Source organism: Elephas maximus, chromosome 19 (genome assembly GCF_024166365.1).
Source record: "Elephas maximus indicus isolate mEleMax1 chromosome 19, mEleMax1 primary haplotype, whole genome shotgun sequence".
Lineage (NCBI taxonomy): Eukaryota > Metazoa > Chordata > Mammalia > Proboscidea > Elephantidae > Elephas > Elephas maximus.
The window spans coordinates 16,278,247-16,295,615 of record NC_064837.1 but is presented as its reverse complement, the minus strand read 5'-3'; the positions used below and the strand labels follow the sequence as shown (position 1 = coordinate 16,295,615).

Genomic DNA, 17,369 nt, shown 5'->3' with positions numbered 1-17,369 from the left:
TTAGAGTTTTAAATAAACGTGGCAGTGAGGTGGGATGGAGGGAATCTTTGCTGGAGGAGGGTGGCCAGGCCTTAGGGACACAGAAGGAGCTCTGAACTTTGGTGAGGGCCCAAGCAGCTGCCTGGAAGCCCCCCAGGTGGGCAAAGGGGCTGCCTGAGCCCAGCCTCGAGTCTTGATCCTGCAGGTGACAAGGGCCACCATCTCCTGCGTGGCAGCACTAGGCTGGACACTTGGGTAAATGATCTGATTTTAGTCTCCTGACAGTGAGATGAGGCTTGTGACATCCATTTTACAGGTGAGCAAAGCGAGGCTGGAAGCCTTGGTGGCGTAGTGGTTAAGTGCTACGGCTGCTAACCAAAGAGTCGGCAGTTTGAATCCACCAGGTGCCCCTTGGAAACTCTATGGGGCAGTTCTACTCTGTCCTATAGGGTCGCTATGAGTCGGAATCGACTCAGAGGCACTGGGTTTGGTTTTGTCTTTAAAGAGAGGCTCAGAGAAGTTAACTTGCTTCCTGTCATAGACCAGTAAGTGGCAGCACTGAGTCCAGGTTTGTTTCCCTGCAAAAAATGCTTTAATCTCTGTGCTGAATTATCACCCATGGCTGGGAGCTGATTTAGGTGTCTGCTGGGGGAGTCCCTGGGTGGTGCGAACAGTTAACGTGCTCAGCTGCTAACTGAAAAGTTGGAGGTCAGAGTCCACCCGGAGGTGCCTCAGAGGAAAGTCCTGCTGATCTGCATCTGAAATACCAGCCACTGAAAACCCTCTGGAGCACAGTTCTACTCTGACACACATGGGGTTGCCATGAGTCCAAGCTGACTGGATGGCAACTGGGTACTGGTGTGTGTGTGTGTGTGTGTGTGTATGAGAGAGAGAGCGAGAGCCCAAGCCAGCTGCCAACCAGTCATGTCATTCCCATCTGTGCGGAGTAGACCTGTGCTTCATAGGGTTTTTATGGCTGTGATCTTCTGGAATCAGACTGGCAGGTCTCTCTTCCACTTAGCAGCCGAACCCTTAACTGTTTGCACCACCCGGGAACCCACACTCTCTATGTATATGGCAGAGTGTAGGTGAGTGTGTGTCTTAGGAGGGGACAGTGGTGGGTTGGGGAGGCTCACAGTCTCCGAGGAGTGCACACACACACACAAACATGCAGACAAATGACAGACACTCCTCTGATCCTAGACACCTCTACCCAGGAATGTAGACGCACACTTAGATTTCCACACAGACACATGGATACCCAGATGCGAATTTGTAGACCTGGTGGGCAGGTGGTTCTAGAACAGGAACAGCTGAGTCCCCAGGGCTGGGGCCCCATGAAGAGCCAGGGTCAGGCCTCTGGCCCCTTGCCCAGCTAGCCAGCAGCCGGTGGGAAGTTATTATTGGCTAAGAGAGCAGGCAATGGAGAAAGGAGATCTTGGTCCCCCGCCCTGAGCTCTGCCGGATTTATTTTTTATAAAGAGCTGCACAGTGTAGTGATCCTGAGCACAAACTCAAGTCAGATGGATTTGGGTTCAAATCCCGCCTCCACTGTTTATTAGCTTTATGACTGTAAGCACACAACTTTGCATCTCTGAGTCTCTATTTCCTTATCTATAAAATGGGGATTCCTTACACCTACTCCACTGGGTTTGATTAGGATGACTTTAAGTAATGTTCGTAAGGTGGAGAGCAGAATGTCGATACGTGGATTGTCTCAGAAGCTCGTTTTTGTTCAGTCATTTGTCAAACTGTCCTCAACCCCCCTCTGGGTGGTGCCATGTACTGGACACAGAGAGTGCAAATGTGAACCTGCCTCCACGAGACTGGGGCTCTGGGTGCCCCCCATCTCTGACTCTCAAGACCTTTAGCCTACCTAAACTGCCCCCAGGGGCCTTTCTCACCTGCCCCTCTTCTGAAGTGCAGGTGGTAGACTGGGAGGTGGGGCGTGCTGGAGAGGAACCTTAAACCCACTTGTTCCCAGCTGACATCCATGACATGCCGTAGTCTACCTGGTCTGGCTCCGTGTCCTTGTCCACCTCATCTTACCTTGTCCACCTCTCCCCTTAATCGCTGGGCTCAGCCACGTGGGCTTCTTTCTGTCCCTGGGCATGCCAAACTCATATCCATCTCTGCCCCTGCAGTTTCTTCTTTCAGTAATGCCCTTATCCATGCACCCTTCCCCACCCCTCCCACATATGTGCATGTGTGAGCTCAAATGTGTGCACACACAGCACACCACATAGCGCACACACCCCCCACACCCCTCCTGCACACCCCCCCACACACCCCACACACCCTCCCCACACCCCACACACACCCCTCACACACCCCACATGCACACACCTCGACACACCCCCACACCCCACACACCCCACACACACACCCCCACACACCCCACATGCACACCCTCCCACACACCACACACATCTTCCCCACACCCCCATACACCACACACACGCCCCACCCCCCCTCCACACCCCACATGCACACCCCTCCACACCCCCCACACACCCCTCACACACTCCATGTGCAAACTCCACACACACACCCCCACACACCCCACATGCACACCCTCCCACACACCACACACATCTTCCCCACACCCCCATACACCACACACACGCCCCACCCCCCCTCCACACCCCACATGCACACCCCTCCACACCCCCCACACACCCCTCACACACTCCATGTGCAAACTCCACACACACACCCCACATGCACACCCCTCACACACACACATGAACACCACACACAAGTGCACACATACACCACAGACACCCACCAACAACTACATACACACACCACTCACTGCACCCACACCACACACCTTGCCCCTCCCATGGGCACACACCACCCAAAACCCCACACACACCACACACATGTACAATAATACCACACGCACAGGTGCGCACACACACATGCAGGCTAGCATGCCTGAGTCTTTCTCATCATTCAAGCCTTGGCTCACCTGACACCTTTTCAGAAAGGCTTTCCCCTCAGAAACAGACCCCTTCAGAGACACTGTCTCCCTTGCTGTTTTCTCTTTTTGAAGTGTGACCTTTGCCATCTGATGGCACATCTGCACGCGGGAGGGAGAGGTGAATGGAGGTCTCCCATGCAGGAGCCAGGTGACCGCTGCGTCTCCATTCTTCACGTATCCACCATTTTAGGCTCTTTTTTACACAAGGATACAACGCGGATCCCCCTCTGCCCACCTTTCCAGAAGTTGTTTTGGGAAGCCCCAGTCTGGGGGATGGATGCCCTTGTGCATCCCATTTAAACAAACTTCCAGTATATATTCAAGAAGCAGTGCATCCATTTTGAAAGCAAGGGGACTAACAGTAAACAAGACGAAGTATGCGTTTGAAAAGAAATTCAAATATATATTTTTACAAGAAAAAAGCATCACAATAATGAGGTAAAAAATCAATCTGAAAGGAGAGCCAGCTACACGTTGGTAGCCAAACTAAGATAGGTGACAGCGTTCTTTTGATGACTGGGGCCAATTGCCCTTGTTCTTTTCCACTGTAGATGTACAAATCCACACGTTCCTACCTGTCTAGTCTCTATAATTATGCTGCTGGAGACCTTCAGGAAGGCGGACATGGTAGGGGCACGGAGGGAGATACTGCCTTCTCTTCATAGCACCTGCCGTTGCTGAAATTATCCTTGCTGTTTACTTGTTCCAGGTCTGCCCACCCACAGAATCTAAGCTTTGGGACCCTCCCTACCCCCTCACTCACCACAGCTCCTCACATGGTGCTAGTGCACACTGGGCACTCTGTAACCCCTTGTCGAATGGATGTCTCTGTGGGATTGGAAGCTCCCTTTGGTGCCCAGTGGCCTCTTCCTTCTCTGCGCACCTCTGGTTGGGAGAACATTCTCCCTCAAGGTAGCTGAAGTGGCTTCCTTGCAGCCATCCCCTCTGGCCCTGGTTCTGCTCCCCAGAACCTCCCATGATGATCACCTGTCACATACGTCAGCAGAGTGTGGCAGTAACCTGGGATGATGGCAGCCTGAGCAGAGCGGATGTGGTGGGGATGGTGAGTGAGGGACAAATTCTAGAGTGCTTCTTTTTTTCTTGGGATCTCTGGGCAGTATGAATGGTTATGCACTCACCTACTAGCGGGAAGGCTGGCCATTTGAATCCACCCTAAGGTGCCCCAGAAGAAAGACCTAGATCTACTTCTGAAGAATTAGCCATTGAAAACCCTATGAAGCACAGTTCTACTCTGAGAATTGACTTAACTGCAGCTGGTGTGGCACGGTATCTCTTCTCCTTAGGGTCTAGTGCACTCTTTGCAAGTGGGAAGTTGACAGAAATGCCCTTGCTTTTGTTCTCGTGTGTAGTGTATACTGTGTATGTATATGGGCCACCGTATGTAGAACTCTTGCTATTCAAGCTCATGAGCCAGGTAGACTCAGATACATCTTCAGATGAAACTCTGACTGCCCACTATCCTATACCTAGGGACAAAATAACCAAAAAAAAAAAAAAAAAAAACCTGTTGTGGTAGAGTCGATTCCAACTCATAGCGACGCTATAGGACAGAGTAGAACTGTCCCATAGGATTTCCAAGGAGCAGCTGGTGGTTTTGAACTACCGACCTTTTGGTTAGCAGCCAAGCTCTTAACTGCTATGACACCAGGGCTCCAGGGACCAAATAGATGAGGATAATTTGACTTTCCTTGCTTCTTCCTTTCCAAATTCTTGCTTCTCAGGAGTGGAATAGATTTGACTAGCAAGGGATCTTTGTATATAATATCTATTAACATAGTATGGGTGATAATTTTTACATCTTTAGTATCTGTTGATTGAGAAAACACATAATGTCCATATAAATTCAGGAAGAATTATATTTTTTGTATTCAGTATATAGGAAGATTATACTTTTTAATCACGAAGTGGCCATACACATGTACATATACCTAAGTACAGCTTTCCTTTTGGCGGGGGGATGCTATTGTAAGTGGTAGGTGTACCTGGGAGGCACAGATGGTTAAATACTTGGCTAATAACCTTTTGATTAGTTTAAATATACCCAGAGGCACCTTGGAAGAAAGGCCTGGTGGTCTGCTTCTGAAAAGGTTATAGCCATTGAAAACCGTATGGAGCACAGATCTACTCTGACACACGTGGGGTCACCATGAGTCAGAATAGACTTGACGGCAACGCTTTTTTTTTTAAATTGTAAATGTTATTGGTTTTTAAATTTCAAGTTCAAATTGTCCATTGACGATATATATGGGAATGCAATTGACTTTTGTATATTGACCTTGTATCCTATTATCTTGCTATAATTATTAGTTCCAGGAGTGTTTGTGTGTGTGTGGATTTTGTAGAGTTTTGTTTTCTACATAGACATTCATGTCATCTGAGAATAAAGACAATTTCATTTCTCTCTTTCCAATCTGTATACCTTGTATTTCTTTTTCTTGCCTTATTGCACTTTGAAAAACCACTGCGTATCCATGTTAGAGATACAGTCATGGTGCATCTGGAGCTCAGAACCCTTTGCAGTAAACCCGGCGCCCACAGGTGGGAAATTGCTGAGCCAGCTTGCCATGCTGCCCACACTGACAGACGAGGATCAGAAACCAGGGAGTTCCCACAGGAAGTGCAGGGCAGGCCCAGCTTTGCACCTGGAGGTGGCTCCTGGGTCAGTGCTCCCTGTAGCCTCTGCCTTTTCTGTGTCTCAGAACAGGCTCTCCTCTGACTCCAAGCCCTGGAACAGGAGCTGGGGGGTGTGTTTGGGAGTTGTGGGGGGCATGGCAAGAGGGACAGGTAAGAAGGCTGTGTTTGTCCCTGGGCTAGGCTGGGCTGGCTTCTTTCTTGCTTCAGGAAGAGTTCATGCTCTGGGAACTGGGCTCTAGGGTAGGATCTGTGCCAGCACCCTGCAGGGTGCTGGGCGTGGTGAGTTGGGACTGTAGCAGGCTCTCCAAGGGGTGCATAGAACGTTCACCCTAGGCATAGCTGGAAGAATGCCTACCTGTCACGTGTTTATTGATACGTACTATGTGCTAGGGGTACACTGGTGGTTCAGATAGTAGAATTCTCACCCTCCATACGGGAGACCGGGGTTTAATTCCTGGCCAGTGCACCTCATGTGTAGCCACCACCCGTCTGTCAGTGGGGGCTTGCATGTTGCTATGGTGCTGAATAGATTACAGTGGAGCTTCCAGATTAAGATGGACTAGGAAGAAAGACCTGACAATTGGCTTCTGGAAAATCACCAGCGAAAACCTATAGGTCACAACTGTTCGATCCCTTTGTGCATGGGATCACCCTGAGTCAGTGCTGACTTAATGGCAGCTCACAACAGCAACTATGTGCTAGGCAGGAGTCCCTGAGTGCTGCGAGTGGCTCATGCCCTCAGCTGCTAATTGAAAGGTTGGAGGTTCAACCTAGTGATCTACTCCTGAGAAATCAGTGATTGAAATCCCTGTGCAGCACAGTTCTATTCTGACACACATCACCAGGAGTTGGAATCAACTCAATGGCAACTGGTTTTTTTGTGCTAGACGGGCTGCTAGAACACCAGTTGGAGTGGAAGGGTCCCATGGGAAGTCTCTGTCAGGTTTCTCATTGGTCAGATGGGGAAGCTGAGGCACAGGCATTGCTGGCACAGGAACCCAGGTCTCCTGATGCCCAGCCCAGGTATGTGGGGACAGGACATGTGTATCTGGTAGCCAGGGTCAAAGCTTTTGGCCTGGACACTTGGGTTCAGAGGAGTGAGCCTTTTGGGCTGGGCAAAGGAAGCCCCAGGAAGGACATAGCCTGCTAGCTGGCGGTATTATTGAATTTCATGGAAATGGTCTTACAATCTAAGAAGCAATCCATTGTAAGATGCATCAATATTTTATATGCTCCTGAAAAAGAATAAACAAAGTTATGATTAACAAATAAATAAAATTATTAATAAAAGAATGAACAAAATCAAGAATAAATTATATCATGATACATTATCATGTAAGATGCACCCCAAGTTTAAAGATGTTAAAGTGTGGTTAACAGAGCCCCCTATCCACTGTGTGTGAGGGAGAAAGAAACCTTTGTTTTAAGCAGCTGAGATGGTAAACTTGGCAAAACTCACCCTATGCTGGTGAATACAGTGTGTCACCTTGGCAAAGTCCCTTAACTACCACCTCCAACCTTGGGTTTAGTGCAAGCAAAATGGGCACACCGGTTCCTGCCCTGCTGAGCTACCTCTGAGAGGTATGTGGGGTGTGAATGAAAGCTTAGGAGTGAGTGGGAAGGCACTGTGAAGGGCTGAGGCTGTGAGGAGAGAGGGCCAACTAAGGAGGCTGGCCGACCCTTGGTCCAAGGTGAACTGGTCTCACCTTCCTCGTGGTGGGATGTGGTCTCAGGCTTGGCTAACAGGTATGTTCCCTCTGACAGGTGGTCCTTCCCCGGGCGGCGGTGCCCCCTGGCACCTTCGAAATGTTCTCAGCGACTCAGTGGAGAGCTCGGATGATGAATTCTTTGATGCTAGAGGTGAGTGAAGCCTATCTTCTCATCATTGGTGGGAGGGAGACCTTCCTAGAAACCCTAAGAAGGGGTCCTTCCTGGGGCCAGTATTGCTCCCTCACTCATACGTGGTATTTGCAGTCCCACACTCCACACTTACCAATCTGTGAGCTCCCTGAGGGCAGGGACTCACCATTCATTCATTCACTCTTTGAAATATTTTCTGAGCCTCTAATATATGCCAGGAGCTAAGCTAAGTGCTCGAGATAACCCAGATAGGCCGGGTTACTGCCCTTATCAAGCTTACAGTCTAGTGGGAGAGGCAGCCATTAAACAATTACACAGAGGAAATATGATTATAAATGGCGGGTAATGTCATCAAGCAAAAAGTTCCAGATGTTATGAGAGACGGTGATTATGGGGCACTTAATTAAGTTTGGTTATGGAGGTCATTCACATCTTCTCTGCAGAACTGAGGAGTAGGAGTTGGCTAGGTGGAGAGCAGAAGATAATACCTTCTAGACAGAGGAACCACCAGCTGTCCATCAGTTTGTCCTACTGTGGTAGTTTGCATGTTGCTATGATGGAGCCCTAGGTGGTGAAGTGGTTAAGAGCTCAGGCTGCTAATCAAAAGACTGATGGTTCGAATCCACCAGCCGCTCCCTATGAGGCAGCTCCACTCTGTCTTATAGGATTGCTATGAGTCGGAATCAACTTGACAGTATGCAACAACAACAACAACAACATATTGCTAGAAGCTCCGTAACCAGTATTTTAAATACCAGAAGGGTCACCCATGGTGGTCAGGCTTCAGCGGAGCTTCCAGACTAAAACAGACTAGGAAGAAAGGCCTGGTGGTCTGCTTCCAAAAATTAACCAGTGAAGAGCCTGTCGTTGTTGTTGTTAGGTGCCGTTGAGTTGGTTCCGACTCATAGCGACCCCACGTACAGCAGAATGAGATACTGCCTGGTCCTGCACCATCCTCACAATCATTGCTATGTTTGAGCCCATAGTGAAAAACCTAAAGGATCCCAAAAGAACATTGTTCGATGTAGAGCTGGAAGATGAGCCCCTTAGGTTGGAAGGTGCTCAAAATACACAGTGGCCACAACGATGGACTCCGGCAAACCAAGAAATGTAAGGATGGTGCAGGATCGGGCAATGTTTAATTCTGTTGTATGTGGGTTTGCCATGAGTCAGAGCTGACATAACAGCAACTAACAACAACAAGATGAAGGAAATAGCAGATACGGTGGCACTGAAGTCAGAAAGACTGGGGAACATTCCAGGAGTGGAAGGAAGGCAGTGTGGGAACAGGGAATGAGCAAAATGGAGAGAGGCGTGAGATGAGGCTGCAGGGGCCGTGTAGTGATCCAGTCTGAGACTTTCAAGGTCAACTTCATAGATAGGAGGGGAGCCAGAGTGGAAGTGGGGACCAGTAAGAGAGACTACTGCAGATGTGCAGCTAAGAGATGATGGCAGGCAGAGCAAATCGACTCTGCAACCCAGTGCTTACACATGGCTGGCACCCAACACGTAATGCAGGATGGTATTTCAGCTGGGATTGGAAAACAAATTTTAAGAATTGGAGAAAAGGGGACCAAACAGGACAGGCATTTCAGGCAGTAAGATCAGTCTGAGCAAAGGCGCAGAAGTGTGAACACGTAGAGCCTCCTCTCGGCTGGGCTGGGTGGGAGTGGATGAGAAGCACTAATGACCTCCCCATAGCCCAGGAAGGTCCTTAGTTCCCACTAGGCCTGCTTGTCCCCACTCTGGAAACTTACCATATTTAGGGTGTCAGCTTTAGGCCAGCTTTGAAATGTCTCCCAAACTGGGTCTTGAGAGAGAATCAGACTATGTGCTGGGGGGACATCTGAACCACGGCAGGACACTTGGGAGATGTGATGGTTAAGGTTGTGTGTCAACTTGGCTGGGCCATGATTCTCAGTGGTTTGGCAGTTATATAAAGATGTAGTTTGGCAGTTATGTAATGATGTAATTTGACATTTATGCAGTGATATAGTCATCCTTTGTAATGTGTTCTAATCAGCCAATCAGTTGTAAAGGAAGTTTTCTTGGGGATGTGGCCTGCATCATATATATATATGCATACATACATATACGTGTATACACACACACACACACACATATATATACAAAACCAAAAAAACAAACCCATTGCTGTCGAGCTGATTCTGACTTATAGTGACCCTATAGGACAGAGTAGAACTGCCCCATACGGTTTCCAAGGAGCAGATGCTGGATTCGGACTGCTGACCTTTTGGTTAGCAGCTGTAGCTCTAAACCACTGTGGCACCAGGGCTCCTTCAGAGTCACAGTGCCACATAAAAGACCTCAAAGTTGCCACTTGAAAGAAAGCCTTGTTTCTTGTAGTACCATAGCTGATATTGCAGGAAACCAAACCCAGGGTCTTATCATAAAACTGGCTGAATGAGAGTGCCAACTGAATTCCCAACCTCAAATGGTGTCTGAAGTTAAAGTGAGGGCATTGATTGGGAAGAAATGGGGTCCTGAAACTTGGGATGGGGACATATGGGCGGTTAATCAGGAAGCTGGGACATCGAGCCCTTAAATTTTGTTGACTCACCCCTGCTAACAAAACCAGCCCTCTTACTCCCATCTGAAGAGATTACTCCATCATTATCTGCTAAGCCACTCTCCCCAGTAAAGCCATTAGCTCCTCCACCCCCATCTGGTGAGATTAACCTAGCTATGTCGGAAGAGCCTTTGTCTGAGATATTGTCTGGGGTGGAATCTGAGTCATCGCCCCGGACATCGGGTAGATGTCTTACAAGACATTGCTGAATGTTCCCGGGACCTACTCCCACCACTCATTTTTGCTTCTAGACCTATCTATAAGTAAACTGAAGCTCCAACAAGCTCCAAAAGGTGAAGTACAAAGTGTGACCCAGGAGGAGGTACACTACATTCCAAAAGAACTGCTTGATTTTTCTAATATGTGCAAACGGAAACATGGGAATATGTGTGGGAATGGCTATTAAGTGTGTGGGATAATGGTGCAAGGAACATAAAGTTGGATCAGTCTGAGTTTGTTGGTATGGGCCCACTAAACACAGATTCTTCATCCAATGTGTCAGCTCCAGAGGTTAGGACAGGATCTAATAGTTTATTCGGTTGGTTTGCTGAAACATGGATTATGCAGACCTTCATTAAATCAAGTTGAAGTACCAGACCTGCCTTGGTATACTGCAGAATAAGGTATTCAAAGGCTTAGGGAAATAGGCATGTTAGAGTGGATTTATCAGGTTAGAACAACGGACCCACACATAGAGTACCTAGTGGACACACCTTTACCACAACGGTGAGGAACAAATTTATAAAGTGAGCCCCAGCATCCTTGAAGACTGCTGTGATTGCTATTTTATGTAAGTCAGATGTGACAGTGAGAATGACCCTAACTGAATCAAGACACCACAATGGGGCTGATTGAACTCTGTGGTAGTAGGGGCCAAGTGGTGGTGCCCAACTGAGAAAGGCAAGATGACTGCTATTCCAGACATAGTTTGCTTGAGCAAATTACTACATCTCCTGGTACCTGGTATGCAGCTATTGACTCTCGTTTTGAAGAAGTTTGCTTTTAGCTGGTGAGGCTAGAAATATACCTTCACTGTCCTACCTCAGGGGTATATCAACTCTCCGGCCCTATGTCCTAATTTAGTCTGCGGGGACATTGATTGCCTTTCCATTCCACTAGGCGTCACGGTGGTCCATTACATTGATGATTTTTATGTTGATTGGACCTATTAAAGAAGTGTCAGTGACTCTGGATGTACTGTAAAACATTTGTGTGCTAGAGGGTGGGAATTCAGGCATCTTCCACCTCAGTGAAATTTCTAGAAGTCCAGTGGTTTGGGGCATGTTGAGCTATTCCTTCTAAAGTGATGGATAAATTGTTGCAGCTGGCTGCTTCTACAACTAAAAAGGAAGCACAATGCCCGGTGGACCTCCTTGAATTTTGGAGGCAGTATATCCCTCATTTGGGTGTGCTACTCTGGCCTATTATCAAGTGATTAAAAAAGCTGCTACTTTTAAGTGGGGCCCAGGACAAAAGAAGGCTCTGCATCAGGTTCAGGCTGCCATGCAAGCTGCTGTGTTAATTTGGCCATATGATCCAGCTGATCCAATGGTACTTGAAGTGTCAGTGGCAAAGAGAGGTGCTGTTTGGAGTTTTTGGCAGGTCCCTATTGGTGAATCAGAGTGCAGATCTTTAGGATTTTGGAGCAAAGTCCTGCCATCCTCTGGAGATAACTACTGTCCTTCTGAGAAACAGCTTTTGGCTTGTTACTGGGCCTTAGTAGAGACTGAACACTTAACCATTGGCCACCAAGTCACCATGCAGCCTTAGCTACCCATCATGAACTGGGTGTTGTCTGACCCACAGAGTCATAAAATTGGATGTGCACAGCAGCACTCCATCATTAAATGGAAGTGGTATTTACGATATGCAGCTTGAGCAGGACCTGAAGGCACAAGTAAGTTGGGCGAGGAAGTGGCCCAAATGCCCACGGTCTCCTCTCCTGTTACATTACCTGCCATCTCCCAGTCTGCACCTATGGCCTTATGGGGACTTCCTTACAATCAGTTGACTGAAGAAGAGAAAACTGATTTACAGATAGTTCTGCACGATATGCAGGCACCACTTGAAAGTGGGCAGTGGTAGAACTATAGCCCCTTTCTGCGACCTCCCTGCAGGACAGTGGTGAAGGAAATCCTCCCAAAAGGCAGCATTTCAAGCAGTACACCTGGTTGTTCACTTTGCTTGGAAGGAGAAATGGCCAGACATGTGATTGTATACTGATTCATGGGCTGCGGCCAAAGGTTTGCCTGGATGGTCAGGGACTTAGAAGGAACATGATTGGAAAATTGGTGATAAGGAGGTGTGGGGAAGAGGTATGTGGACAGACCTCTCTGAATGGGCCAAAGAAATGAAAATATTTGTGTTTCATGTAAATGCTTACCAAAGGGTGACCTCAGCAGAGGAGGGTTTTAACAATTAAGTGGATAGGATGACACGTTCTGTAGAAACTCTTTCCCCAGCCATTCCCATCATTACTCAATTTGAGTGAACAAAGTGGCCATGGTGGCAGGGATGGAGGTTATACATGGGCTCAGCAACATGCTCACCAAGGGCTTACCAAGGCCAACTTTGCTATAGCTACTGCCGAGTGCCCAATCTGCTAACAGCAGAGACCAACGCTGAGTTCCCAATATGGCACCATTCCTTGAGGCAATTAGCCAGTTACCTGATGGCAAGGTGAATACATTGGACCACTTCCATCATGGATATGGCAGCGTTTTGTTCTTACTGGGATAGATACTTACTCTGAATATGGATTTGCTTTCCCTGCATGCGATACTCCTGCCAAAACTACCATCCATGGACTCACAGAATGCCTTATTTACTGTCGTGGTGTCCCACACAGCGTCGCCTTGGATCAAGGAACTCATTTCAGAGCAAATGAAGTGTGGTAATTGGCCCATACTCATGGAATTCACTGGTCTTACCATGTTCCCCATCATCCTGAAGCAGCTGGCTTGGTAGAACAATGGTGGAATGGCCTCCCAAAGACAATTACGGCACCAGTTTGGTGGGAATATTTAGCAGGGTTGGGGCAATGTTCTACAGGAGGCTGTATACACTCTAAACAAGCATCCAGTATATGGTGCTCTTTCTCCCATAGCCAGACTTCACGGTTCCAGAAATCAAGGGGTGGAAATGAGAGTGGCACCACTCACTACTACCCTTAGTGACCTACTAGCAAAAATTTTGCTTCCTGTCCCTCCGACCCTGTGCTCTGCAAGTCTAGAGGTCTTAGTTCCGAAGGGAGGAATGCTTTCACCAGGAGACACAACGCAGATTCCACTGAACTGGTAGTTATGAATGCCACCCAGCCACTCTGGGCTCCTCATGCCTCTGGATCAACAGGCAAAAAAGGGATTTACCATACTGGCTGGTGTGATTGATTCTGACAACCAAGGGGAAATCAGATTGGTGTTGCATAATGGAGGTAAAGAAGAGTATGTCTGGAATTCAGGACACCACTTGGGGTGTCTCTTAGTACTACCATGCCCTGTGATTAAAGTCAATGGAAAACTATACCAACCCAATTCCTACATGACTACTAATGGCCCAGACTCTTCAGGAATGAAGATTTGGGTCATCCCAGCAGGCAAAGGACTATGACCAGCAGAGGGTAAAGGGAATATGGAAATGGGTCATGGAAGAAGGTAATTCTAAATACCAGTTACGACCATGTGACTGTAATTGTTATGAGTATTTCTTCCATTTTTTTTTTTCTTCACTTATAAAATATAAGATGTAAACAGGGCTAGTGCATTTTAGGTTGTGTGCATGTTAGTTGTATCATGTTAGGCACAAGTGTGACTTTGTAATTGTCTTTATTTAGAGATTGTGTATGGTTTAAGGAGATGTGTACAGGTGCCAAGTTCACAAGGGGTGGACTGTGATGGTTAAAGTTGAGTGCCAAGTTGGCTGGGTGATGATTCTCACTGGTTTGGCAGTTATATAATGATGTAGTCTAACAGTTATGTAATGATGTAATCTGGCAGTTGTATAATGATGTAGTCATCCTCCATGATGTGATCTGATGTGATCAGTCAATCAGTTGTATGGGGAACTTCCTCGAGGATGTGGCCTGCATCCAATGTATATATGGATATTCTGGCCAAACCCACTTCCTTGCTCTGGATCCTGCATCCGGTTCATCATCACCTGGCCTCTGGGGCTTGGGACTTGAGCCAGCTGCCTGATCTATTGTGCTGATCTTGGGGTTCATCAACCTCCACAGCCTGTGAGCCAGCAGACTGCCGTCTTATATGCCCATCTTGGAATCTATGGCCTCTGCAGCCCGTGAATCAGAGGCTTACAGTCTGACCTGCCAATCTTGGGTTTGTCAGCCCCTGCAGCTACTTGAATCAGGAGAAGCCTCCAGCGTGCTGCCTGACCCACAGTCTTGGGACTTGCTGCCTCTACAACAGTGTGAGCCATTTTCTTGAGATAAATCTCTCCCTCTCTCTCTTTTTCTGTCTCTCTCTCTCTCTCTATGTGCTTCATTGGTTTTGCTTCTCTGGAGAACCCAGCCTAAGACAGGAGGTAACTTTAGCTGTGCATTGATGTGTTGTGTGACCTTGGGCAGGGCTTTCACCTTCTCTGGGCCTCAGTTTCCCAATCAGCTCTGTGCCTCCAAAAATGGGGAATACCTAGTTTGGATGATTTTGAGGGAAGCCTGGCTGGGAGGTGGGAAGCTGGCCTGGATCGAGCCTTTTTCCCCTTCTTGTCTCTGGGCTGAGAGCCCCCTCCCTGATACCAACCCTAAAGCAGCCCATGCAGAGCCCATCTCCTGTCTCCCCTTGGCATCTGATTGGAGTGGTGGCTGTCGGTCTGGGTTTCTCCATAGCAACAAACCCACAGTGTGACAAAAACAGCTTCAATATTTTGATTCTTAGAAGACTTCTTATTTAAAATATTTTTGTAGTTCATCAGGGCTCTGTGTTCCCAGCTGATGGTGTGCTGTGGGAGGGCCTGTGAGTGACATGCGGGTCAGCTGCATCCCTTGGGCCCTGCTTACCTGCTTTCCCTGCCGGTAGCTGCGGACACTCCCTGCTCTCCTCCCACCAGCTCCCCCCAATTGACCTCATCTCTCACTCCTTTCTCTAATTGGTGGCCTCACCTTCTCTTCTCTTCCTTTTTCTCATCACCTCTACCTTCTCAACACCTCCTGCTTACCTTCTCTCCTCCATCCCAGGGTCTCAGACAACCTCCCCTCTTTCTTTGTCTTCCACCTCTTAGCACTCCTTGCAAACCCCCCCATCTCTGTTCTCCCCCCATCTCTCCCCCTCCAGAGCATACTCATTCACGGGATCCCCCCACCAGACTGCAGGGGACCCTCTGTTGTTCTGATTTGCTACCTACTGACCTCCCTGGACCAAGGCCTTTGTGTGTTTCCTTGACTCAGGGAGGTAAGGGGTGATGCCATCCTCCTTCTCTGCTCCCAGGAGCCTGGTCCAGACCCAACCTAGCCAGTTCCCTCTGTGTCTCGGCCAGGCCATGGGAGTCCAGGACATGCCTCAAAGGCTGACCTCTCTGTCCTCCACTCTCCAGCCCAGCCTGAGCTCTGACACTGACCCTGGCCCTGACGGGACCTTGCATGCTGCTGCCTCTGCAGGGCCAACTCCAGCTGTCCTGGAGCCAACCCTGCTAATTTCCCCCAGTGCTGCCTTGGAAGCTGGGGCTCCTCTGTGACCTCCTCAGATGACCTTTCACCCAGCGGCTCTTCCAAATGCAGAGGGTTTCCACAGGTTTGGGAGGTGGCCTTTCCTGGGTGTCCTTGTAGAGATTAGCTGGGCGCCAGCAGCTCATTCTGAGCTTCATGATAAGCTCTGCTGCCTCGGGAGTGGCAGGGCCTCACGCTGCCTGGGCAGCCTTCTGTCCTGGAAGCTCCCACATCTGCATCCTCTCTTCCACCCTGGTCCAGCTATGACCCCTGTCCCTGCCCCTGCTCATCCCAGCTGATGCAAAAATGACCAGAAGAGTGAGAAACCAAGGGGTGTTTAAATGGGAGGATATCACATTGCTGGATGTCAGTACTGAGCAGACCCATGGAACGTCACTCCCTCCTCAGTGCCCTGCTGGGGAAACTGAGACCAGAGCGTGGAAGGGGCCTCCCATGACTGTACACTGAGGTGGGGACATGGGGGCTGGAACTGGGGATTTTAGTGTCATGGTCAGGCCCTTCTTTGACTTGGTTCTGAACTTGGGACCTTCCTCTGTACTTAAGTGCCAGCCCATTGGCCAGCACTAGGGTTTACCTGGTGGTGTGAGAGGCCCTCAAGGATTGTGCTCAGGTTGCAGAGGGGAGACGCTTAGGTTCTGGGGGGCTCTGGTTGTGCATGTGAGGCATGGGAGGGATTGGGGGGCAGTCAGGCAGGAGTGTGAAGCTCTCAGGGTCCACGACCACCCCTGAGGAGGACGATGGCTCCTCGGGCTGAGCAGGCAGGACTGGGGCCCACCTGCAGGGGAGGGTGGTGCCCCTGACTGGATGCTGCAGAGTGGGCCATGGGGTCCAGGCTCCCTGATTCACATTACAAGAACATCTGGGGAGTCACAGTGCAGCTCTGCTGGGGTTGGTGTTCCTAGTGAAAGTAGACTCAGGGTGGCCAGAGGGGATGTGGCCTCAGATACACTCCCAAGTATTTACCCAAGAGAAAGAAATCATGCACTCACACAAAGACTTGTCCATGAATATTCATCCATAGCAGCTGTATGTATTATAGCCCCAAACTGAAAATAATCAAGGCATCCATCAACACTTGAATGGATAAAACGAATTGTGGTACATCTATACAATGAAATACTACTTAGCAATAAAAAGGATACATCCAATGATATGAATGAATCTCAAAATAGTCATGCTGAGTGAACGAGCCAGACTAATACGGAATATGTACTGTATGATTCTATTGGTATAAGACTCTAGAAAATGCAAAGGAATCCATCGTGAAGGAAGCAGATCAATGGTTCCCTAGGGGTGGGAAGTGGTGGGAGAGGAGAATCAAAAAGGGGCCTCAGGAAACTTCTGGGGAGGGGAATTGGTGTGTTCACTCTCTTGATTGTGGTGATAGTTTCATGAATATATACATTATACAAAACCTATCAAATTATACATTTCAGATATGTAGTTTGTTGGATGCCAGCTGTCAGTTACCAGTGACTGTTGAGTTGAGCATGGCTCGTGGTGACCCAATATGTGTCAGAGTAGAACTGTGCTTCACAGGGTTTTCAATGGCTGATTTTTCAGGAGCAGATCACCAGGCCTTTCTTCCGAGGTGCCTTTGGGTGAACTTGAACCTCCAA

General features: G+C 48.6%; 1 protein-coding gene across 1 annotated transcript in view; it reads left to right on the top strand.

Annotated features, from left to right (window-relative positions):
• PITPNM3 (PITPNM family member 3) overlaps nt 1–17,369 on the top strand; it is a 111,399-nt gene that overhangs the window by 12,756 nt on the left and 81,274 nt on the right. Inside the window, exon 2 of the mRNA XM_049860283.1 lies at nt 7,385–7,480. Within this exon, the coding sequence (XP_049716240.1) occupies nt 7,385–7,480 (96 nt within the window). The remainder of the gene's footprint in view (nt 1–7,384; nt 7,481–17,369) is intronic.